Source organism: Myotis yumanensis, unplaced genomic scaffold (assembly GCF_028538775.1).
Source record: "Myotis yumanensis isolate MYYU_CA2020_CCGP unplaced genomic scaffold, mMyoYum1.0.hap1 SCAF_2, whole genome shotgun sequence".
Lineage (NCBI taxonomy): Eukaryota > Metazoa > Chordata > Mammalia > Chiroptera > Vespertilionidae > Myotis > Myotis yumanensis.
The window spans coordinates 216,977,311-217,002,683 of NW_027223753.1; the positions used below are offsets into that span (position 1 = coordinate 216,977,311).

At 55.3% G+C, this 25,373-nt stretch overlaps 2 protein-coding genes across 2 annotated transcripts in view; one reads left to right on the top strand and one right to left on the bottom strand.

The window, feature by feature from the left end:
* GRIK1 (glutamate ionotropic receptor kainate type subunit 1) overlaps nucleotides 1-5,125 on the top strand; it is a 120,952-nt gene extending 115,827 nt beyond the window's left edge. Inside the window, 1 exon segment of the mRNA XM_070403807.1 lies at nucleotides 4,279-5,125. Coding sequence (XP_070259908.1) covers nucleotides 4,279-4,521 — 243 coding nt within the window. The 3' untranslated portion in view covers nucleotides 4,522-5,125.
* An 11,095-nt stretch (nucleotides 5,126-16,220) lies between these two features.
* The window catches only part of BACH1 (BTB domain and CNC homolog 1), a 44,633-nt gene continuing 35,480 nt past the window's right edge, over nucleotides 16,221-25,373 (bottom strand). Inside the window, exon 6 of the mRNA XM_070407305.1 lies at nucleotides 16,221-16,740. Within this exon, the coding sequence (XP_070263406.1) occupies nucleotides 16,726-16,740 (15 nt within the window). The 3' untranslated portion in view covers nucleotides 16,221-16,725. The remainder of the gene's footprint in view (nucleotides 16,741-25,373) is intronic.

The window sequence follows — 25,373 nt, forward strand, 5'->3', positions numbered from 1 at the left end:
CAGGTGGCATCCAGTGAGCGCTTCTCCGAGCAAAGGGAAGAAATGCAGGCTCCGTCGCTTCTGCAGCGGAGACCTGCTCCTCAGATGAGCGAGGACGGAATATAGCAGGTCTTGGAGGGAGGTAGTACCTCCCTCAGCGCCCATGCTGAGCCACGCGGCCATGCAAAGCGATTTATGTAAAGATGCAAACACGGTGTCTCCGACCTGAGCGTGGACCCCTCGAGGCCTGACCAGAAGGGACAGCGCACCGTGTATGTCCTTGGCCAGGGGTACGAGGAACCACCCAAACGGCGATAAAACGTGTCAGACGCTATTTTCCAAATCGCAGTTAGGAGGAAGGCTGGTCTCAACCATCAGCCGTGGTTTCCTGTTATTGTTATTTTTGATGGAAATCACACCAGGAGCTTACGGGCCTCTGGGAGGACGATTGTGGTTACGATGGTTCCTTCACACACAGACGAGAGTACACAAGCGCCGGCCTCGCGGTGTACGGGCCACCGCGGAGTCAAAGGTGCTGCTGGAATGTGGGGCTGGCTTGAGGCCCGGCTGTCACGCCTTCGAACCCTTAATAATTCTGAACGGGCTCTGCCAACGTGGTGGCCGTTCCTGCCGAATCTCCAATCTCTATCTCACTTCCCTTTCGCGGAAGCTCCCCCCGCAGCTCCCCAAGCCGGGGTGGGGGGGGGGAACGGGGGGGCAGGGAGGTGGGGGGGCTAGGGGTTGAGGATAACAGGCTTCATCAGGAAAACGTGCCCGAATCTCCAGGCGCTGCGAGAGCCCTGAGCCCCGTCCTGGGCCTCCTTGGGGGACTGTCTTTCCGTAAAGGGGGAGCCGGCCTGGTTTGACCTTCACCTCGCTCTCAAGGCGTCCTGTTGGTGGACGCCTGTGTCACGCTTTGCTGTGACGTCATCTGCATGCCCGCTGTGCTGGCTGTGACGTCATCCGCGTGCTCATCGTAGCTTCTGGCGAATTCGTGTTTCTCCGTCTCCTCCTTCCTCTGCCTGCGAGGCTTTCTGTGTGCTGCACGGACTCCGTGTAAGCAAACCCATCAGCCGGCTCCGCTCGGGGGCCACTCCGTCCAGGATGTAGAAGGTGGAGAGGATGCGGACACACCATCGTTCACACTGTGTAATCGGTTTAGAAAGAAAGGTGCTCCCGGTGGAATTCCCCTCCTAATCGGTGTCACTATTCTCGTAAGCGACCGTCACTCCCTGTCCCATCCCCGTCCCCGTCCCCAGGAGAGCGGAGCTCACACGCTCTGTTCAACGCTGGAGACTGAGGGCGCGGCTCGTGGAAATGGCCTGAGGGCGGGGGCTCCGCGGGGCGTGTTTGCAGGATCTGCTCTCCCACCCGCGTCCCTCAGTCCTGTCTTCATGCCTTAAAATTAAGCCGCTGTTTCCTGGTGAAAAAGTAGATTCAGACGTTCAGCTGTGCAAAGCGTGACAACAAAACGCTGATTCTGTGGGATGGGTTTCATCTTTCTCTCACTCCCTCCTTCCTCTCCCTAAAGTCCTGCCGATTCCACACCCCAGGGAGCCCCGTCTCCATTCTGACTCGGTAACAACGCTCTTTTCCATTCCAACCCCCTTCGCTCGTCAGATGGATTATAGGACAGAGACTCACAGACGCTCGGATCTTAAAGGTTCAGACTGTGACCACGAGACGAAACAGAGCCTCTGGTGTCACAGGGAAGCCGGCTGGTCGCCCTTCCCTGGACAGCAGGGCTCGGTCGGCCACCATCCCAGGGACACCCACTCACACCAGCCACGGTCCCGGGGACACCCACTCACATCAGCCACGGTCCTGGGGACACCCACTCACACCAGCCACGGTCCCGGGGACACCCACTCACATCAGCCACAGTCCCGGGGACACCCACTCACATCAGCCACAGTCCCGGGGACACCCACTCACACCAGCCACGGTCCCGGGGACACCCACTCACACCAGCCACGGTCCCGGGGACACTCAAACACATCAGCCACGGTCCCGGGGACACCCACTCACACCAGCCACAGTCCCGGGGACACCCACTCACATCAGCCACGGTCCCGGGGACACCCACTCACACCAGCCACAGTCCCGGGGACACCCACTCACATCAGCCATGATCCCGGGGACACCCACTCACACCAGCCACGGTCCCGGGGACACCCACTCACATCAGCCATGATCCCGGGGACACCCACTCACACCAGCCACGGTCCCGGGGACACCCACTCACACCAGCCACGGTCCCGGGGACACTCAAACACATCAGCCACGGTCCCGGGGACACCCACTCACACCAGCCACAGTCCCGGGGACACCCACTCACACCAGCCACAGTCCCGGGGACACCCACTCACATCAGCCATGATCCCGGGGACACCCACTCACACCAGCCACGGTCCCGGGGACACCCACTCACACCAGCCATCCCAGGAACCGTCGTGGGCAGAGCCTAACCATTCCCTGTAGGCTCGGAAAGGCAGTGTGCCCAGCCCTGGCTGGTGTGCTCAGTGGGTAGAGTGTTGGCCTGTGGACCAAAGGGTTCCGGGTTCGATTACAGTCAAGGACATGTACCTCAGTTGCAGGCTCCTCCCCGGCCCAGGCCCTGGTCAGGGCTCGTGCAGGAGGCAACCCATCGACGTGTTTCTCTCACATCAGTGTTTCTCTCTGTCTTTCCCTCTCTCTTCCACTCTCTCTACAATCAGTGGAAAAATACCCTGGGTGAGGATTGGACTAAAAATTAAAAATTTAAGAGAAGGTAGTGTGCCCATGTCCCTCAGAAATGGCGACACCCCCCCCCCCCCAGTCGGTTATTTCTTGCGAGCTTCCCGCACGCACAGCCCTGAGCTCAGGGGGAATGGTGAGCCCCCCCCGAACCCCCCGGCCTCCCGGTCGCCCTCACCTGCCTGATGCACGTCCTTCCGGGAGATGCTGTGCACTGCCTCCCACTCACAGGACAGAGCTGCTCCCACTCACGGGACAGAGCTGCTCGGGGAGCAGTCTCTTCTGAGCACCGTGCCCTCGCTCGCTTCTCTGGCTGCCCGGCCGGCCGCATGGGTTCACTCCCTGGGAGAGGACGGGGCGAGAAAGCAGAGGCAGGCGTTGCCAATATCAACTCTTTTGTGGAACCGAATGGGGTGCAGCTTTGCAAAAGCACACGTCGCACATGGACGTGCAGGGGCACACTGGGCGTGTTGTGCTTTGCACACACAGAACACCGAGCCTCCTCTCAGGCCTCGCGCCCGGAGGGCTTGCTGGGTGCCGGCTGCCCCTTGACATCAGCCAGATCCACACTGTGAGTCTGTGAACAGGAACAAGGCTCTGACCTTCCCAGAGGGTGTTTTAAGAGGAATGTCGATGAAAACAGCCCGGCCGGCGTGGCTCAGGGGTTGAGCACTGACCTATGAACCAGGAGGTCAGGGTTCAATTCCCGGTCGGGGCACAGGCCCGGGTTGCGGCTCGATCCCCAGTGTGGGGCGTGCAGGGGGCAGCCGGTCCATGATTCTCTCTCATCACTGATGTTTCTCTCTCTCCCTCTTCCTTTCTCTCTGACATCAATAAAAATGTTCTTAAAATGTAATGTCAACAAAACAATCCCCCCTTAATGAAATCCCTCCAGGCAGGAATGTGTCAGAGACCTCGTGGCTGGGAGAGAGGACCCGGGTCCTGTCGGTTCGTCCGCCCTCCGCCCACCGTGCATGCGAACGGCGTGGTGAAACCCACGGACACGCGCCCTCTGCATCCCCGTGCGTCCGCGATCACCGCTGCCCCCATGTCGCTCACATTCGCTTCCATCCCACCTGCCGCCCCTTCACTGCTGCTGGCTGCCCTCTGTGTTTTCCGCAGAAAATATACAATTTTAAATAGTGTTTTCCTTCTTTTTCTTGATCAGAAAGGAAAGTCATCAAGAATCAGATTGTATTTTAGGAACAGAGTGAGGCTCATGGGGGAAAGGCAGAGCCTTGGGCAGCGAAGGTTTGCCCACTCTCCCCGGCGTCCCCCGAGGGTCCGTGCCTGGGTCACCTCAGGGGCAGGGGCTGAGCTCTCCTCTCAGCCGGGCAGGGCACGCTGTCCGCTCTGAGAGCCGCCGGGCGGTCCGTGTCCCTGCGTTTGCGAATGAAACCCCCGCGTTCGCCCGCTGCCTTGCTGCCTCAGTTTCCCCACGTGGGAGAGGCGGGACCTGGGCTGGCGGAGGCGTGGGCACTGGTGGGCGCGTCCTGATGTCGCACGTGCCTGGGGCAGCGGGACGGGAGCCGGTTAACTGACCTCTGTCCTCTGCCTCCCCAGTGCCTCTCCTTCAACGCCATCATGGAAGAGCTGGGCATCCCACTCAAGAACCAGAAAAAGTTAAAGAAAAAGTCGAGAACTAAGGGGAAATCTGCCTTCACCAGTCTCCTCACTTGTCGCCCGAGACGGACTCCGCGCAGGGAGGCGGCGGGGCCCCCCAGGACGGCGCCCCCGGGCAGCTGCCAGGCGGCCGGGAGCTCGCACCTCCGGTTCCTGGAGAAAGGGCTTCTGACGAACGCGTGAGGCTTCCCGCCACCCACACGTGGCCACCCACACACGGCCACCCGCACATGGCCACCCACACGCAGCCACCCTCACACGGCCACCCGCACGTGGCCACCCACACGTGGCCACCCACACACGGCCACCCGCACATGGCCACCCACACGCAGCCACCCTCACACGGCCACCCGCACACGGCCACCTGCACATGGCCACCCGCACACATGGCCACCCGCACACAGGCCCACCCGCACACACGGCCACCCGCACGCGGCCACCCACACGCGGCCACCCTCACACGGCCACCTGCACACGGCCACCTGCACACAGGGCCACCCGCCCGCACACGGCCACCCACATGCGGCCGCCCACATGCAGGGCCACCCTCACACGGCCACCCGCACACGGCCACCCTCACACGGCCACCCTCACACGGCCACCCACATGCAGGACCACCCACAGGCAGGGCTGTGTGTACAGAGACGAGACACGCCAGCGTTTAGAACGCTCACGACCCCATGATACCCGGAAGGTGGCACCGCTTCTTTCTAAATTAATTGTGCTCCCGTGTCTGGCCCGTCTCTCCCCTCCCAGGGAATCGCTGTGCGCTTTCTAACGACGAGTAAATGCAGGGTTTTTCCAGAACGAGTCTGAGTCGATCTGTCCCCGACTCGCTCCGCTCCAGTTTGGCTGCCGGCGGTTGTCAGCTGCCGGTTTGCTGTGTGTGAGTCCTCTCGCCTGCTCAGTCGATTCTGGCCGAGTTGAGGGCAATGCTTTTCGTTTACTCCAAAGCCTACTTACTAGAGTGAAGGAAACCATTCCTCTCTGTGTTTACATTTTAATTTAGAAGTCGCTTCAATGGCCCTGGGAACATCGGTGAGGGTCAGATGAAAGGACGCTAAAGAGGGGAAATTCGCTCAGAGAGTAAGTGTCCGCCCCGTCCTGGGTGCTGCTCTGGTTCTGGGGTTGCCATGGCTCCTGCCCTCACACGGTTCACAGCAAAAGGGAAAAGGAGTACATTCCGTCACTCAAAGCAGGACTCAGAGCGGAGGCACCGACGAGGGCTCCCTGGAGGAGGCATCACCAGGAGCAGGAGGGACATGGGTGGGGAGGCGAGGGCTCCAGGCCGAGGGAGTCACATAGTCAAAGGCACCGACAGAGAAAGGGAGCTTGGGGGCTCACTCCCGAGGGGACGGATGGGCAAGAGGGAGAAAGAATTGAAGGAAAGAAGGCGGAGGGGAGGGTGGGGGTCACCTGGAAGGCTCTCCCACCACCAGCAAGAAGATGCACAGCCCGCAGGGCCGGGGTGACACAGCCAGGGCGGGGGGGTGTAACAGGGTAACGGGGGGGGTGGGCAGTAACAGCCCGGGGGTGGGGGGTGTAACAGGGTAACGGGGGTGGGGGTGGTGACATAGCCCGGGGGGGGTGTAACAGGGTAACGGGGCGGGGGTGGTGACACAGCCCCGGGATGGGGGGTGTAACAGGGTAACGGGGGGGGGGTGGTGACACAGCCCGGGGGTGGGGGGTGTAACAGGGTAACGGGGGGAGGGGATGACACAGCCCGAGGGCGGGGGGGGCGGGTATCGAGGGTGAGGAGTCGTTCATTGTGCCGGGACTGAAGGGCTCGGTCAGCAGGTGCTGGGACGCAGATGCCCGGTCACCACTTCCTACGGTAACTCCACTGGTTTCGGGAGGATCGCTCTGTAACCGAGAAACTGGTCCCTTCAGAGCTTAAGTACGAAAATATTCCCAGACGTGAAAAGAAAAAGGAACCACCTGTAAATGTCGGTGACAGACGTGTCCCGTGACCGTGACACTCGGGTGGCGACGAGTCGGCGTTGTACTGGCAGCAGCGAGAAGGCAGCGCCGCCCATGGAAACGCGCCCGATGCTCACTCCGCGCTCACACGGCAGCAGGACAGAGCCTGGTGCCCGTTCAGGATCCGTCCCGTCTGTTCTCACATCCTGTCCCGGGAACGTGCGGCAAGAGCTGTCTCCTCTCTTATTCCTAAAATAGATTGTGCGGCAGCCTGGCCGACAGGTCAGTCCAGGCCCACGAACCACGTTCCTCTTCACTCTCGGGTAACCAAGTTCGCATTCACGGTGCCTAATGCTGTCTACGGGTGATTTTGCTTAAAAGATAAAAAATCCTATTGCCCTGGCCGGTGTGGCTCAGTGGATGGAGCCTCAGCCTGCGGACAGAAGGGTCCCGGGTTCGATTCCGGTCAAGGGCATGTATCTCGGTTGCAGGCTCCTCCCCTGCCCCAGCCCTGGTCGGGGCGCGTGCAGGAGGCAACCAATCAATGTGTTTCTCTCTCATCAATGTTTCTCTGTCTTTCCCTCTCTCTTCCACTCTCTCTGAAAATCCTTGGGAAAATATCCTCAGGTGAGGATTAACAAGAGAGAGAGAAAGAGAGACAGAGAGAGAGAGAGAGAGGGAGGGAGAGAAAGAGAGAGAGACAGACAGAGAGAGAGGGAGGGAGAGAGAGAGAGACAGAGAGAGAGAGAGAGAGGGAGAGAGATCCCTAACTGCGCTCTGATGTCTTCAGGCCCGTGGATCCGTCTGTCACTAAGGGGCTCCCGGAACCTCAGAGGCAGACTGACTGGCCTCGGCTTCCTGAATTCTGCACCCAGAGCCGCAGATTAAAATGAGACCATGGTTACTAAAGCCGTGCCGAGATGTAAAAGTGCTTTAGTGGCATTGAGCATAATAAACCAAAGGATAGAGATGAAAAAAAGTTTCCATTAAAGCTTTAAAAAGACTCCACGGGGACGGGACTGAGCCGACCGCGTGTCCAGGGAACCGAGTCAGCGAGTGGCTTGGGTCCGGCGTCGTCATCACAAACGTGCGGTCAGCTCCGGCCTCGGCTCAACATGCCAGCAGCACAGGGGCCGTCAGCGGGGTCGCCATGAAGTCAGTGCGAGGGCATCTCTCGCCGAAGGCCGGGCGACCTCATCCGGGTTTCCTGGGCGACCTCATCCCAGAAGCAGCGCTGTGAGCCGTGCGGCTGGTGTCCCTGAGCCGGAACCAGCAGCCCCTGAAACGGGCCCCAGGCTCCTGTTCCCGGTTAAGTGACTGCTTCTCGCCTTACTTCCCTGCATTTCCTGAAATTTCTGAGAGTCAAGAATGAAAAAATAAAGCAACTTTTAAAAATATATATATTTATTGATCTCAGAGAGGAAGGGAGAGAGAGAAACATCAATGATGAGAGAGAACCATTGATCGGCTGCCTCCTGCACGTCCCCGACAGGGGATGGAGCCCGCAACCCGGGCCTGTGTCCTGACCGGGAATCGCACTGGGACCTCCTGGTTTACAGCGTGGCTCAACCGTGGGCGTGGGTCACCTAGGTGATTTCAGGTTCCAGTGGGACGGCCCCGGGAGCCACGAGGGACAGGACCCAGGGTGGGAACCACATCTCTGCCGCTGCCTGCGCCACCTTCTCTGACCCGTTATAGGGGAGCCGCCAGCCCACACGCTCCTTTAAAGGGGTTAGAGTCACCTGGCTGGTGTGGCTCAGTGGGCAGAGCGTCGGCCTGTGGACCGAAGGATCCCAGGTTCGATTCCGGTGAAAAGCATGTACGTGGGCTGCGGGCTCCTCCCTGGTCGGGGCGCGTGCAGGAGGCGACCAATTGATGTGTTTCTCTCAGGTTGATGTCTCTCTGTCTCTCCCTCTCCCTTCCCCTCTCTCTAAAATCAATGGGAAAATATCCGTGGGGGAGGATTAACCAAATAACCATCAATGGGCCGACGCCCCAGGGCCAGTCGCTGAGGCGGTGCCCGGGGTCTGCCCAGGACTCTGGCCTCCTCAGGGCTGTGCGTGGGGACAAGCGGCTGGGGCAGCGCCGACCGGTTCATGGTGAATCAGCCTGCACACCTCGCTGTGGAGGGAAGCACACAGAATCGGGGGCCATAAGCACACACACTCACACGTACACACACTCACACACATGCACACTCACACACACACATGCACACATATGCATGCAATACACATACATGCACACACGTACATACAATCACATTCACATACACTCATGTGTACACACTCATACATGCACATTCACATGCTCACATGCATGCACACATGTACATGCACACTCACACATGCACACTCGCACGTACATGTGCATGCGCACATACATACACATATGCACATGCTCTCACATGCATACTCACGTGTACGCACTCATACATGCATGCACATTCACATGCTCACACACATACATGCATGTACACACACATACACACACACTCATACACTCACACACACTCATACACACACAACCAATTTCCTGAAAGTGTCACAATTAAGAGGATCACCAGCCCCTTTAACCACGATCAGCCGGCTGTGCTCTCGCCTCCATCAGCCCCCAGGACGCCCTGATTGAGCGGATTTCCCAATTAAGCCTGTTCCAGCCCAGAAGCCTTTCTGATTAGATTCCTAATTTGCACGGAGGCTTCGTGCTCTAGGGAAGGGAACAGGGGCCGAGGGGCCGTCAGCCTCTAGAATCTCCTGTGCACTCACCCTCGACGACAAGCCTCCCCTCTGCTGTGGGAGGCAGTTCCAGCCGAAGAGGCTCTGACCCCGTAAGTGAGACAGGAGTTGTTCCCCTGGAGCCACGCCTGGTGGGTCGGGGAGGGAGGGACGTGCAGGGAGGGAGTGGGGGAGGCTCCCAGAACGGACACGAGTCGCCTCTGAAATCAGCATTTGCAACAGCATGGATGGAACTGGAGAGCATTATGCTAAGCGAAATAAGCCAGTCGGAGAAAGGTAAGTATCACATGATCTCACTCATTTGTGGAACATAATGAACAACATAAACTGATGAACAAAAACAGATCCAGAGACAGAGAAGCATCGATCAGATTGTCAAACCTCAGAGGGAAGGTAGGGGAGGGTGGGGGTAAGGAGGAGAGATCAATCAAAGGACTTGTATGCATGCATGTAAGCCTAACCAATGGACACAGACACCAGGGGGGTGAGGGCGTGAGTGGGGGGGAGGGGCAATGAGGGGATAGGGACACATACGTAACACCTTAATAAAGGGAAAAAATAAAATACAATATACATATAGTTTTTAAATTGTCCCCGACCGGTGAGTGATAAACACACCCACCGCCCCCCAGAGGCGGCAGACAGGGCACCCCGACCCCTGGCAGGCGTCTGCTCCCCAAGGGCCCTCTGCATGCAACCACCAGGGGGCACCGTGCCCTCAGCGTGATGTCCACGCGGCCCCGCTCCTGTGGAGGCACCAGGGGCGGCGGGCATCGGGCGTCAGGCTGGGCAGCCCTTCCTGGGAGCTGCGTGGCGGCCGCCCACCTGGGCCACTGCTTCCCTGAGCGTGTGCCGAGCATGTGAAGGGGAGGTGGGCCCGGGAGGGCTTGTATTGAATTACCTATTCTTGGCTTTTAAAGAAAGAAGGCTTACTTGCAATGCTGAGCGCGTCAGGGGGTTACAACACAAAATGATTTTGAAGTTTAATTTAAAGTCGCCTCCTGGCTGCGTGGGTTTCCACTTCGCTTCATCTGACGCTAAAGCAGCTCCGATGGCTGTGGGCACACGGCTCAGCCCTTAATTTCCTGCCCTTCACGCTCTGCGGCCCCCACGGGGGGACCCCTCAGACCCTCGGCCGCATTTTTAAACTCTTGGTGGCGCCTCTGGCCCGACACCAGCACAGCATCTCCAGGGCGTCTCCTAGGCCAACTTTCCCCTCGTTACCACAGCAACGGCTCCCACTCCATCCCACCCGTGACACCTGCAGACGCCCCTTCGAGGGCGTGGCCGGCCTCAGCAGGACGAAGGCAGCCCTGGGGGAAGGGCAGCCCTTGGTGCCTCAGCGAAGCCTCCCTTGCGATGCTGGGAGCCACCTTCGGCTGACGGATTCGGATGGAGACTTCTCTCCTGCCCGGTGCCCGGGGATCTCTCCCGACCGAGAGCCGTTTCTCAGGGAACATGGGCAGTGACATCTCAGACGTCTCTCGTAGCCACACGCTTGCCGACGTGTCTCCTCGGGCAGGAGGAACAAAGGGAAAATAAGCAAATGGGACATCAGACTAAATCCCTCTGCACAGCAACAGGAGCCACAAGACAAATGGGAGCCACTGACTGGGAGGACATATTCCCAATGACACATCTGATCAGGGTTTAGTTTCCAAAACTCATCAAGAACCTACACAGCTCAACACCAAGAAGACAAACAATCCAGTTACGAAATGGGCAGGGACCTGCAAGGACCCGTCTCCAAAGAGGACATACAGACGGCCAAGGGACACTGATCACCACAGAGATGGAAATTACACCACAATGAGGTGATACCTCACACCTGTCAGAATGGCTGCCATCAACAGCAAGGACGTGGAGAAAAGGGAGCCCGCGTGCACTGCTGGTGGAATGCAGGCTGGTGCAGCCTCTGGAAAAACAGTGTGCAGTTTCCTCAAGAAGGTAAATATGGTGTCCTGACCGGTTTGGCTCAGTGGATAGGGCGTCGGCCTGCGGACTCAAGCGTCCCGGGTTCGATTCCACTCAAGGGCATGTACCTTGGTTGCGGGCACATCCCCAGTGGGGAGTGTGCAGGAGGCAGCTGATCGATGTTTCTCTCTCATCGATGTTTCTAACTCTGTCCCTCTCCCTTCCTCTCTGTAAAAAATCAATAAAATATTTTTTTAAAAAGTTAAATGTGGAACTGCCATTTGACCCAGTGATTCCACTTCTGGGAATTTATCTGAAAAACATGAAACACTGATTCCAAAGAACGTGTGCGCCTAAGGTCACAGCAGCTAAGATCTGGAAACAGCCCCAGTGCCCACCAGGGGACGCGGGGACAGGTGGTGGGACACTCACGCCGTGGGATACCAGGCGGTGCATCGTAACAGCCAATAGGAACAGCTTATAGCACACGCCACGCCTTTTTAACTTATTTGATCCTCAAACAGCCCCGGCAAAGGCGCCACTGCTCCACCGCCAGGTTATTAACCTGTTTTTCAAATGAAGACGCTACCACGAAGGCAGTTAAGTCACTCGCCCAAAATCACACGACAAACCAATTATTAAACCAAGACTTGGACACGTTCTCCCCAGGAATCCTGGGAAAGTCAGAGAGATCCACAGGCAGGACAGTGTGAGACTGTCTACAATCAACCGTGAACAGGTTACATTCAATTCTGAAAAGGGAGGAAGAACCAAAACTGGTTTTTAACTTTAAAAAGAAGGAAGGGGAGGGGGCGGGACTCACCTCTCAGGTGTGCGAGGTGTTTCCAGGCTCGGGTTCCAGGGGGCCAGCAGGACGCTGCTGCCGTGGAGGCTGCCACCACGCGGCCACTGTGGGGATTACAGCTGCTTTAAATCCTCATTTCAAAGACCTCCCCCCAGCGCCTCAAAAATAAAAATTACCTGTGAAAGCTCTCAAATCTAGAGATCCCGTCCTGGGACTTTTCCTCGTCCAATCAAACGATCATCCTCCTAGGGGTTAAGATGCATTTGGAGGGGACACAGCTCCGGCCAAAGCATCGGTCTGAGCAAACACAGGGTTGGTCCAGGAGAAACACTAGGCATTCTCTGTCCTGAGAGGAAAGTGTGGAGACCAACCCTTAGGCACCTGCCCTTCCTTCTCACTCCTGCCTCTCTCACACCAATCATCCGAGATGCACATTTAAACCACAATGGGTGTCACCTCACACCTGTCAGAATGGCTGCTATCAACAAACGACAAGTGCTGGTGAGGGGGGGGGGGGGGTGGCCCTCACGCGCTGCTGGTGGGAACGCAGATGGGTGCAGCCACTGTGGAGAACGGTATGGAGTTTCCTCAAGAAATTAAGTATGGATTTGACCCAGTGATTCTAGAACTATATCCTAAGGAACCCGAAGCACCAATCAGAAAGCCTACATGCAACCTTATGCCCATAGCAGCACAATTTACAACAGCTCAGACCTGGAAACAGCCCAGGTGCCCATCAGCAGACGAGTGGATAAAAAGGTTGTCTAGTAACTTCTTATCTCCCCCCTGAGCCAATACTCACCCACCCCACCTTTAATGCCAGTGTCAACAGTCTCCTATCAGTAAAAAACAAACAATAGGCAACCTTAGTTTGATGAGTTTAATAAGAGACTCATCGTTTTAAACTCATGATTTTACTACAAACTCGTGACCTTGTGAAGAATCATAATCCATTGTTTGCCTTTTTCCTGAAGGTTTGAAAAGTGAACAATGACAAGAGGCCTTTCAGTTCCATTGTTTGTGGGCAAAATCCTGACAGAAAGTGTTGGTTAAAATTAGTTGCCGACGGAGGCTGTGAAGGTCCTAGCTTGGAGTGGATGACATTTCAAAGTGAATTCTCACTTGCCGGGAAGGGAGCAGGGAGCTTTAATGGCCTCTGTCAGTCTAATTCTATCCAACATTATTGTGTCCAGGTCATATACAAGTTTGTTTTTCTTAAGAATCAAAATGTGCGACCGAAAGTATAAGAGCAACTGCATACAAATGCGAGCTGTCCGGGAAAACATGCCTCCTGGTCAGACACTGCCAGGAATCCACGAGATCATGCCACGCCTCACGGACGACTTCCGTCGGAGAGCAGTTCTGGTTATGCATCCGTTAGGGACGGCGAGGTCTATTCAGGGAGGTGATAAAAATTAACAACCGCTTCTCGTTCCATTGGAGGAAAAAAATCAGTTAAACCCGTTAACATACATGATTGCAAAGACTTAGAAGCAAATTAATGCTATATCCCCATGTCATTCATTTGGAGTATATTCCACCTTTGGGGGATATGTTTATTTCACTTAATGAAACAGCCAATGACGATTCGGAACTGCTTATAACCAAAAAGCAGCAATTTGGGATTAAGGAAGAATCCTGTGCAGAAGAGTAGGGAAAAAATCAGAGAATAATGTGTAGGTGAAAACTTAGAACGAGGAGAAAAAGAAGGAACCAGAACTTGCTACGTCGCAGGCGAGCTCTCGCTCAGCCGTGGACTTGCATCCACTTGGAAGTCACTTGTTTAACGTCTGGAGCACACACACATCCCACAGTCATAGAGGCCACGGGTGGAACGAGCCTCGAAGACCATTCAAGTCCAGCACTGCTCCTGCCCGGAGACTTAGTCGCCTCTGATGTCATCCCTGCCAAGCTAGCAATGTAATGACTAGCAATTAAGTCTCCAGATTACATTGCAAATGAACACATGGTAGGACAGCAATGAACACACAGTAGGAGAGCACCTTTCTACTCCTGTAAGAAGATGGAAGAGAGTCAGCACCCAGGGCATGCTAGCTGGTACTAGGAGTTTTTGAATCTTTAACGAAATGTAAATTGTGTGGATGCGCAATATGTTTTCTAACAGATAAGAGCCCAGACGGGGCCCATTGACAACCAGCCCATCACGTCTCCAACTTGCTCTGCAGCCCATTTCTTCATTCTTTCCCAACGTGCGTAACTGTTCAGCATTTGATATATCCTTTAAGCAGGTCTGAGTTCTCTCCTGAGCTGCAAAGGCTATAAAAGATGTAAAGCTGAACACCTTGCTTGGAAGAACACACAAGCTCTCTCTAGGCTCCGTAAACTAGTTTGATTTTGATGCCTTAATTGAAACTTTATAAAGGGTGTGTCGGTTTCAGTTCATCATCATCATCATCATCATCATCACCATCACCACCATCATCACTATCACCACCATCATTGTCACCATCACCATCACCATCACCACCACCATCATCAGCACTATCACCACTATCACCACCACCACCATCACCACCATATCACCATCATCACCATCATTACCATCATCATCACCATTACCATCACCACCATCACCACCACCATCACCACCATCACCATCACTACCATCACCACCATCAGCACCATCATCACCATCACTACCACTATCACCACCACCATCACCATCATCACCATCACTACCATCACCACCATCATCACCACCACCATCACCACCATCACCATCATCACCATCACCACCACCACCACCATCACCACCATCACCACCAACACCATCACCACCATCATCACCACCACCATCACCACCACCATCACTACCACCATCACCATCATCACCATCATCACCATCATCACCATCACCACCATCACCACCACCACCATCACCACCATCATCACCACCACCATCACCACCACCATCACCACCACCATCACCATCATCACCACCACCACCACCATCACCATCACCACCATCAGCACCATCATCACCATCACCACCATCATCACCATCACTACTACCATCACCATCACTACCATCAGCACCATCACCACCACCATCACCATCATCACCATCACCATCACCACCACCATCACCATCACCACCATCAGCACCATCATCACCATCACCACCATCATCACCATCACAACCACCATCACCATCATCACCATCATCACCACCATCACCACCATCACCACCATCAGCACCACCATCACCACCATCACCATCACTACCATCAGCACCATCACCATCATTTCACAGATGAAGACAGCAATGTCCAGGTACTAGTAAAGTGATTTGTCCAAATCATTAAGCACAAGAAGAACCCGAGTCCCTGGGCTCCAAGCCCCCCCTCTTTCCCGCATGCTGCCTGCCCTGCCCTGTTCTGTGCTGCACCCCCTATACTTTACCTCCTTCTGCATAAAGTCCTCATCAGGCACATAACATAGGGAGGAAAGCGTCCAGAGACGAGAAACCTCAGAGCTGCCAATTCTAGAGGCCGAGGCAAGGCCATGCAGGCCGCAGTGGCAGGTGCAACCAGTCCTGTCCCTGCCTCTACTGAGGGTCCCTAACCCAGTGTACCCCCTCTGCTGCTGGCCCCCAGAGTCCTTTCTATGATGAACAACTTTCATACAAAATAAAACTAAATAACTAGTAATATTGTTTTTGTTATAAAAACCATGCACTGTCATATTTATATTATTCATATAAAAATGTTACTTTTAATAAATGAGACATAAGCTAAGATACAGTAATAAGTAAAAGTAATATTAGTGTGATGAATAAGAACATAAGAGAATTGCCCTAGCCGGTTTGGCTCAGTGGATAGATCGTCGGCCTGCAGACCAAAGGGTCCTGGGTTCGATTCCGGTCAAGGGCACGTACCTCGGTTGCAGGCTCCTCCCCGGCCCAGACCCTGGTCGGGATGCGTGTAGGAGGCAACCAATCGATGTGTTTCTCTCACATCAATGTTTCTCTCTGTCTTTCCCTCTCTCTCCCACTCTCGTAAAAATCAATGGGAAAATATCCTCGGGTGAGAGTTCAATAAATAAATAACAGAATTGACCATGGAGCAGGGGTTGAAGTGTGGATGGGATGGAACACATTGGATGTTTGGGGACCAAAACCAGACCTCACTTTTGTCACCATTTGCCGAGAGCCAATAGGACCACTCCCGGGACGAGGCAGCTGGGAAGGGAGTCTGGCTCCACCACGAGCCACGTCATGACCGACGACAGGGACACGCGAAGGCAAGCCCCCCTCGCTTCTTCCACAGCACGGGGCGGACTCCAGGTCCAAGTCTCACTGGCCAGCAGCCATGAAGACAGTGGTCGTCGGGGGACCCCGGGGAGAGCCCACAAAACAGGTTGACGCCACGCCTGCTCTTCGCGGGCACTCGGGGGAGAGGCTCCCGTGCAGACAGGCTTCCTGGGCCAACACCGTGCACAGCGTGAGCGAGAGGAAGCTCCGCCACACTGCGTGGTTTCTGTTTCCACAGGAGCAGCTCTGCTTCCGCCCAAAGAGCTTAAACGCAATTCCTCTCGAGCCCAGAGCCCAGAGAATGCAGCTTCCCCGACTACAAAGGCTTCGTGACGCTCGCAGGTTTGGGTTCAGGACGGCTTTTCTGTTCCATGTCGTGTTTGCAGACCACCCTGTGCATCTCATCAGGCTCCCGCTGGCCCACAGGACGGCGAAGAACAACTCCAACATGAACACTTTCAAGTTCTTGGCTTTGAACACGCCTCCTCGGGCAGGTGCTGCCCTGTCCGCTCGGCCGTCAGCCCCGCGCTCGGTGCGAAGCTCATTGTCCTGAGAAGGGGCCTGGCCCCGTCGTGGGGTCTCCGTCGCCTCAAAGCTCTGTCGCTACAACCAGCTCCACCGCCGGGCATTTCCCTGCCACCGTCCCGGACGCTCCAAAGCCCGGGTCAGTCAGGGCCAGCTGCCGATGTGGTCGTTGTTGACAATATCTTCTCTTTTCTTTCCTTTTTTCCTTTCTTTTAAATGTATGTTTTCTTTAGAGAGGGAGGGGGAGAGAGAGAAACATCAATGATGAGAGAGAATCATGGATTGGCTGCCTCCTGCACGCCCCACACAGGGATCGAGCCTGAAACCAGGCCTGTGCTCTGACCGGGGATCGAACCCTGACCTCCTGGCTCATAGGTCGACGCTCGACCACTGAGCCACCCGGCCAGGCTCCTCTTTTCTGGACCTCGTGCCCCCACGGCCCTGAGGGTCAGATGCTGGGCTGTTTCTGAGAGTCTGTCTCTGGCTGGAAACTCCCCTGGGAAGGTCCACCTACCCAGGTGCCTCATGGGAAATGCCTTCTGCTGTCTCAGATCTCCACACACATGGGTGCCTTGTGCATTTGGGCTGCTAACAGACACCCCAGACCCAGCAGCTTCTCAGCAGAAATCAATTCCTCGCAGTCCTGGGGGCTGGCAGTGTGAGGTCTGGGGGCCAGCGAGGCCAGGTGAGGGCCATGGTCCAGGTGGCAGGCGTTTCCCCGTGTCCTCGCCCGGCAGAGGGAGGGGGACTCCACCTGTCAGAGCAGCCCTCACGCCCCCCACAAGGCCCCGCCCTCGTGGCTCAAGCACCCCCTTAGGCCCCCCTCCTAAAACCACCACCTGTGGGTTAGGATCCCAACATGGGAATTTTGAGAAAACACCCAGACCAGCAGCGGGCGTGTCCGTGAACATACGCCTTCCTCCTCGCCCTCCTCACCACCATCAGAGCGCAGGTTCCTGAAGGAGCCGACTTTTCTAGGCGGGAGGACCACCCCGCTGATTGACTGTCTCAACCATCCACTGAGCACAGGTATCAGGAATGTGGGCGGGACAGCCGCTGGGGAACACGGGGCTCAGAGACCACAGAGTAAACCAGAAGTGTGACCTCAGCAGGACAGCACAGGGCCAGGCACACAGTAGGGCATCAGTGAGTGGGCCTGGCCAGCGAATTGCTGTTTTTATTTCCCCCCGGGGAATATTTCACTTCCCACGAATGCGCTTGCCAACACATCCACTGGTAGAATCCAAGGTTATGACAGCGACAGGGAGAGGGTTTCTGTTTTTGTCTTGTTCCCATCAAAGTGCATCGTGTGGGGTCCCTTGACTTTGACTAAATGCACGTTTGACCTTGGGTGTGTCCACATGTGTCATCTACTTGAGAAGATGCTGGGCTGAGGAGGTGGACCCTCAGGTGAGGCCGTGGGTCAGGACTGGTCAGGTCGGTTCGGGAATACGGGTTCCTGGACGGATGTGGGGAGTGGAGCTATTGCACCTTCTCGTTATTCCATTGAACCTGGACCTGGGCGGAGAGAGCCCTCACCTGTCCAGTCTGAGTTCCTCCCAACCTCCCCAGGAAGGCGAACCCTCTAGCTGTGAAAGGCGAGTAGAGTTCTTCACAAGCCTTAGTTTTCCTATCATCAACCAAAGGAAAGAACATGAGGTTAAAAATTTAAAGAAGAAAGAGCTGATGAACAAACAAGACAAAACAGAGCTTTGGGGAAATGGTTTTTTTTTGCAAAGATGTTCAGAAAGAGTGCAGTATAAATATCTATCACACACACACACACACACACACACACACACACACACGGAGACAGGCATGTTCCATAAACACCGATACTTAGTAAAGGCATTGCCTGGCTGGGTTGCTCAGTGGTTGAGCCTCCACCTATGAACCAGGAGGTCACAGTTGGATTCCCGGTCGGGGCACAGGCCCGGGTTGTAGGCTTGATCCCCAGTGGGGGGCATGCGGGAGGCAGCCGACCCATGACTCTGCCTCATCACTGATGCTTCTCCCGCTCCCTCCCCCTTCCTCTCTGAGGTCAATACAAACACCTGTAATATGCTTTTGGGAACTGACCTGGGTGGACGTCAATACACCTGATGTCGCCACCAGGACGCGTGGGGTCTGCTGTCTGAGGCTGCGGCGTCAGGAAAACCGGCAGTCTCTCCCGGGAGAAGCCGATGCAGGACTGAACCCCGGCACCAAACACGGGGACCAAACTGCGCCTCCTCCTCCGAGGAGAAGCACCACCTGACCCAGAACCCGCGCTGGCGACTCTGATGTTTGCGCAGAGAAAAGAGCCCCGGAAAGCCCCTCCGGGAAACAGGCTCTCGGAAAACCGACTCCGCGTTCAGACAGAAGTGGCAGCAGTGCCTGTGGCTTCGACGGCAGTCCCGTCTGACCGACGCGATGCCGGCCACCTCCTTAGGCCCTAAACCTGCCCGATGTTGACCGCACCCTCGTCTTCTCCACGTTTCCCATGTGTCCCCAGGAAGGAATAAACACAGGAACTCAGAGGCTTTGACAATCGCTCCTAACCCCAACCCACAGGGCCCGAGGGAGAGGCTCAGGACAGTGCTGGCTCACGTCCTGTCCTCCCGTAGACCCCTCAGTCTTTCCCCGCGTCGGAAGGCAGGAATGAAAACGTGGCCAACACCCTCTTGTGCACGTAAAGGAGAAGCCGGGCCAGCCTGGCCGGTCCTGCGTCTCTCAGGCTCAGTCCAGAGTGAGATGTGAGGTCCCTGATAAACCGCGAGCAGCGTGCCCCTGCCACGGGCGGGCGGCGTGAGTGAGTGGAGGCCGGGAGTGAAAGGGCAGGTCGAAGCGACCCGTGGAGTGAGCGGAGCCCGGGCTCCTGCACAATGCACTTATGGGTTCCGCCAGTGGTTCTCAACCTTCCCAACGCCGCGACCCTTTAATACAGCTCCTCATGTTGTGGTGACCCCCAACCATAACATTATTTTCGTTGCTACTTCATAACCGTAATTTTGCTACTGTTATGAATCGTCATGTAAATATCTGATCTGCAGGATGTATTTTCAGGGGTCGCGACCCACAGGTTGAGAACCGCTGCTAGATATCGCCAAACTCCCTGTAGCTGAATCACAGGAAAGAGCGCCGGCTCGCATTTCGTGAGGGGCGCACGGGGAGGAATAAACACGCGTGGGCTCCAGAAAACAGCGGCTGGTGGTGACCCCGGAGGCTATGCCTTCATCAACCCACGCCCAGCGCCCCCGGAACGGAGGGGAATGGCAGGTCACCCTGTAACGCTGCCAAGGACGCCATTGACGGCTGGGAGTTCCCAGCTACAAACCACCAGCGTGAGGAAGACAGCAGAGCCGAGGACCAGCCCGGACCAGCCGCCGCCCCGCCTTCTCTACCGGGCTCCTCGTAAGGAATGGACCATTCCACAGAGTCCAGCCTCCCTCAGTTCTGTGTGATTCACCCAATGGCCTCAGCTCTACACCGACCAGGGCCTCAGGTGACTGACGCCCCACCACCCCGGGATGAGCTCGCAAGAGAAAACCAGGTTCCTGTAGAAAAAGGTCACTCTTTTCCTCTGCACATCTGCACACTTAGCTCCTTCCCCTGATGTTCCAGAGGTCCAAGTAGAACCATATCGGAGCAGAAGGTGACTCCAAGAAGTTTGGGTGCGGGCTCCTGTTGTAGCCAGACAACCAATGGGTCCCCGCTGCCTGTCACTACCTGAGCCAATTCAGCAGAGACCGGGAGAAGCACACTTAGCTCCTTCCCCAGAGAACAGCTGGGGAAGGAGCGAAGTGTGCAGATGTCCACGTGAAAGCTCTTAAAAAACTGACCGACAAGCTGCCTCAGGCACTGGCAGACGTGTGCGCGCTCCCTGCTCATCGTGTTCATGTCATTCCTCCTGAAGCGGCAGCGAAGCCCGTTTCTAGAGCCCCACTCCCATCTTCTCTGCGGCCCCCGCAGCCAGCCGCCGGGAAGCTGCACGACCGTCGGTCCTAGGAGGGCCCTTCCTCTCTGCTCACAGGCCTCACCGACTTCACGACGCAGCGCACACCCGGAGTCTGCCGGCCTTGCGGGTGCCCTCGGCGCTCCTCTGCTCCTGCCTCTGGTGTCTTCATCCCATTAGAGCTCCGTTTCCCCCAAACCCGTAGGATGATCTCCAGCTGCCAAATTCACTCTTTCAAACATTTCTGGGGGGAAATCTCATCTTCAGAAATAACCACCTCACAGCGACTCATTGCACTGTCCGGGCCTTTTGCAATGAAAAGGCCTTTTCGTTTCAGTCGTGAACCTGAATGTATTGGTCTCGAGTCTCGGCTTTTAAGTCAAGGACTACCCTTTCCCGGTGACATTTCAGTGCTGGAGAGAGGCTGCACCGAGACTGTTCTTATTAAAAAGGAAATGTTAGCACTTACCCCACCTTTCAGCTTAGACTGCAGAGTGAAGGGAATAGGTTTATGTTCTTCTCAGTCGCTGCCTGGAGTGAGAATGTGGACTTAGGCACTAATGGATTTCTGCTGAGTAAAATCACATCATGTACATCAACACTGGGAGAGCATTTGGTGTGGGTGTACTACCGTTAAAATGTTCTCGTTTTGACCATTCTAAAAGTAATCTATGCTCGTCATGGAAAATGACAGAAAAAAGTGAAAAAAATTACCTTACTCCCACTATACAAAACCGTATTAATGTTAACATTTGGTGAATTGATTTTCTTTTTGTATTTATCTAATGAGAATGGGGGGGGGGTCTGTTTTATCCTTTTTTACTTTTTGGTTTTATAGAATAGTGTTTATTGTGTATATGGAACTTCATAAATATATAGTTATCTGATATAATAAAAGCCTAATATGCTAAGTGTCCAGTAGTCCATTCAACCAATCAAAGCGTAATATGTTAATGATATGCTAAGGCCACTCAACCACTCGCTATGACATGCACTGACCACCAGGGGGCAGACAGTCAACCGGTCGACCAGTCGCTATGATGTGCACTGATCACCAAGGGGCAGACGCTCCAACTGGTAGGTTAGCTTGCTGCTGGGTCCCAGCCAATCGGGACTGAGCGAGATGGGCCGGACACGCCCTAGAGCCCTCCCGTGGTCCCTTCCCCGGCTGGCCAACCTTCCACGTCCCTCCCCGGGCCCGATCATGTACTCGGTGGGGTCCCTTGGCCTGGCCTGTGCCCTCTCGCAATCCGGGACCCCTTGGGAGATGTCGGAGAGCCGGGTTTGGCCCGATCCCGCAGGCCAGGCCGAGGGGCCCCACTGGTGCATGAATTCGTGCACCAGGCCTCTAGTCTATATAAAAGCCTAAGCAACTGTTACAACAGAACAACCAGGATGACTGGTCACTATGATGCGCACTGGCCCCCAGGGGGCAGACACTCAAGGCAGAAGCTTCCCCCCGGTGGTCAGTGCACTCTCACAGGGGGAGCTCCGCTCAGCCAGAAGCAGGGCTCACAGCTGGCAAGTGCAGCAGCGGCGGGGGGAGCCTCTCCTGCCTTCACAGCAGCGCTAAGGAGCAGTGAACCAAGCAGTAAGGAGCAGCGAGCAGGCAGGCAGTAAGGAGCGAGGGGTCCCAGACTGCGAGAGGGCACAGGCCAGGCCGAGGAACCCTCCAGCCCAGTGCACAAATTTCATGCACCAAGACTCTAGTCTATATAGATAAAGGCCTATGCGACCGAACGACCAGTTGACCGGTCACTATGACGTGCACTGACCACCAGGGGAAAGACGCTCAACGCACAGGATTGGGCTCCCCCCTGTCTGTATCAGGCCTGTGGGGATCAGGCCGAAACCAGCTCTCCGACATCCCCTGAGGGGTTCCGGATTGCGAGAGGGCTCAGGCCAGGCCAAGGGATCCCACCAGTGCACAAAATTCATAAAAAAGTAGGCCTTCCTTCCCCCAGCTGCCAGCACCGGCTTCCCTCTGGCACCCGGGACCCGGGCTTCCCTCTGGCTGCCAGCACCCGGGACCCAGGCTTCCCTCACAGCCCCAGCTTCACCCGGAAGGTCAACCAGAAGGTTGTCTGGTCTAATTAGCATATTATGCTTTTATTATTATAGATATAGGGTATCCAAAAAAATGTATACACACTTTGAATAATTATTAATTCCAATGAGTTAAATCTGAAAAGAAAGAAACATCAGTTGAGCTATCAGCTGTACATTTTGGGGGAGACACCCTGTATACATTGCTTTCTTTACATTGTATACATACAATATGTACCTTGCTTTCTTTACTGTGGCATTACATTTCTCCTATTATAATTTAAAAAAAAAAATCTTAAAGCACCCTAGCTGCTTTGGCTCATTGGATAGAATGTCATCCTGTGGACTGAAGGTCCCTGGTTAGATTCCAGTGAAGGGCACATGCCCAGGTTGCAGACTCAATCCCCACTAGGGGGCGTGCAAGAGGCAGCCGATCAATGATTCTCTCTCATTGATATTTCTGTCTCTCCCTCTCCCTTCCTCTCTGAAATCAATAAAAATATATATTAAAAAAATTAAAAGCATCTTAGAGCAATGACATAAAATCCCATTGACTGGGGAGACCTGGCCTTAGTGAACGATTTACTATGTGGCATGTTAACAAGGGCTTCGAGCTTAACCTTTACACACACGAGAAGGAGTACCCCTACATAGAAAGCGTTTCCATTAGTTGGATTAGTTCCTCAGATTAATTCCCAGAAATGAAATTATTAGTTCAAAGGGCAGAAATAGTTGAAGTTCTATGTTACCAATTTTTCCCCAAAACCTTTGCAGCAGATTGCACCTGCCTTACAAGGTGTGGGCGTGCCCTTGCCTCGGCCTCGCCTGCCTGACAGTGAGCATTCTCATTGAGAACAACTTACATGTCTCCATTTGCGGGGAAGAAATGGCCTTTTAGTCTCTGCATCTGCACGTCTGGTCACGAGTGTTGAAAATGCTTCTGATGTGCTCCTTTAGTAGTGGGTGCCGTCTTTTGTGACTTTCTGATCATGGTTTTTGCATATTTAGCTGCTGTGGTTTTGAGGTTTCTATTACTGAGTTTTGTGGTATTTTACAATAAGAAAAATGAACCTGATTCATAGCTGATTCAAAATATCCCCAAAGTACTTGCTTCTTATTTCTGACTTTTATAGACATCAGGCTTTATCTAGTAGTATAAAATCCATCCTCGCCCTGATAGTTTTACTGATATGTTTAAGTTTAGTAAGTCTTCCTTCACCTAGAGAGGTCCTAGTTTCTTCTACACTCTTTAAATTCTATGAATTTTGCATGAATTCCTTTAGCTTTGTAGAATTTATTTCTGGTGCATGAAATGAGATAAAAACCAAGGTATCATTTGTTGTAAACAGATGACTAATTGTTCCAAACCATGTATTGAATAGACTTCCTTTCACCGTCGTTGGCCTCGTTCACCACGCGCTGAAACACCCCCGGAAAACTCACCTTGCTCTGGTCCTTCTGAGGGGCCTGTGTGGGAAGGTGTTCTCCCTACTTGATGTCCTAGCAAAGAGCTCCTCCCCCTCCTTCACCCGCCTCTTACCTTCAAAGGGGTTCACCCTGTGGAGTTGCCACTTTCTGGCCCAGGGAGGTGGGGAGTGGCCTGGAAGAAAGTTCCAGAGGCAGGGCTGGACTGACCTGAGAATCGCCTGTGACCAGAGGAGGAGTGACCAGGAGAGGGGACGGGCCTGTGACCTGGAGGAGGAGGTGACCTGGAGCGGTGACTGGAGTGGGGAGCCGGGACCCGCAGACTCAGGCAGTTGGCTCTAATCCGTGTGGTAAAGCAGCTGAGCGTGAGGGGTGGCGGCGCTGGATGAACTCCGAGATGGGGTTAGCCCTTTCTCCTTAGGCTCACTGATGTTTCATCTGGTGCCTGACACCCTCCATCAAAACTCAGAGGATCCTTCATCTCGTGTCTGAGACAGAAGAGGATGCGAGGCTCTGACCTGCCTCCTGCCGCTCCTCACTCTCCCTGGTCCTGGTTACAGAGAAGGATTATCCTGGAAGTGGTGAGGGAAACGAGTGGATGGAGGGATGTCGGCAGAAGGAACAATGGGCAGGGAGTTGGGTGGGGGGGGGGGCTGGGAATATTGGAGCGAGTTTCTGGGCTCAGGAGAGAGAGGTGCCTACACGTACTCAGCTGGGGGGTCCCCACACCCCAGCCGCGGGCACAGTGGTTTCCACATTTAGGGAGGACGGTGCTGGGAGAGAAAGGCACCTCCTGGGCTCCCCGCACAGAGCCTGCAGCCCTCTCTCTGGCCCGCCAGAGGGGGACGTGGACCCACCTCCGTGGGAGGAGACAGGACGGGCTGAGCCGCAGGTCAGCAGCGGGAAGTGCTGGGCGGGAACCCAGGTGGCCCCAGCACAGGTAACTGGGACTCACTTTCTCAGCCAACACACCCCTGGGTCTCTGCCTGCCCTCCGCCGGCTGCACCGCAGGAGACTGTGCCCCGTCTCACCTGGAGCCCTCGGGACGCACAGGGACCCGCAGAGCTGGGACCGGGCGACCTCGCCTGCTCCGGGGTGGCCTGGCTGTGCACAGGGGGCCACCTCCCCAAGCTGCTTCCTCAGCCTGAGCCGGGGCTCCCGGGAGACGGCGCCTCCACAGGAGGATCTGCTGTGAAGCACGTGGGCTGGGAACACTGGCCTCGTCCCCAAAGGCAGCGGGGAGCGTCCTGCCCGAGGACAGGAACCCGCCTTGGGTCTGGTCTGGCTGCTCCCGGGTGCAGGCGGGGCTGCGCTGCCATCTATGGTGGAAAGAAAAATCACGCGCAGCGAGTTCTGACAAGGCCAGGACTGTGAGAACTTCCAGGAACAGAAGAAAGTAAGAAAAAATACGTTCCAAAGTGCACGGCTACAGACCTTCCCCAGGTTAATGTCATG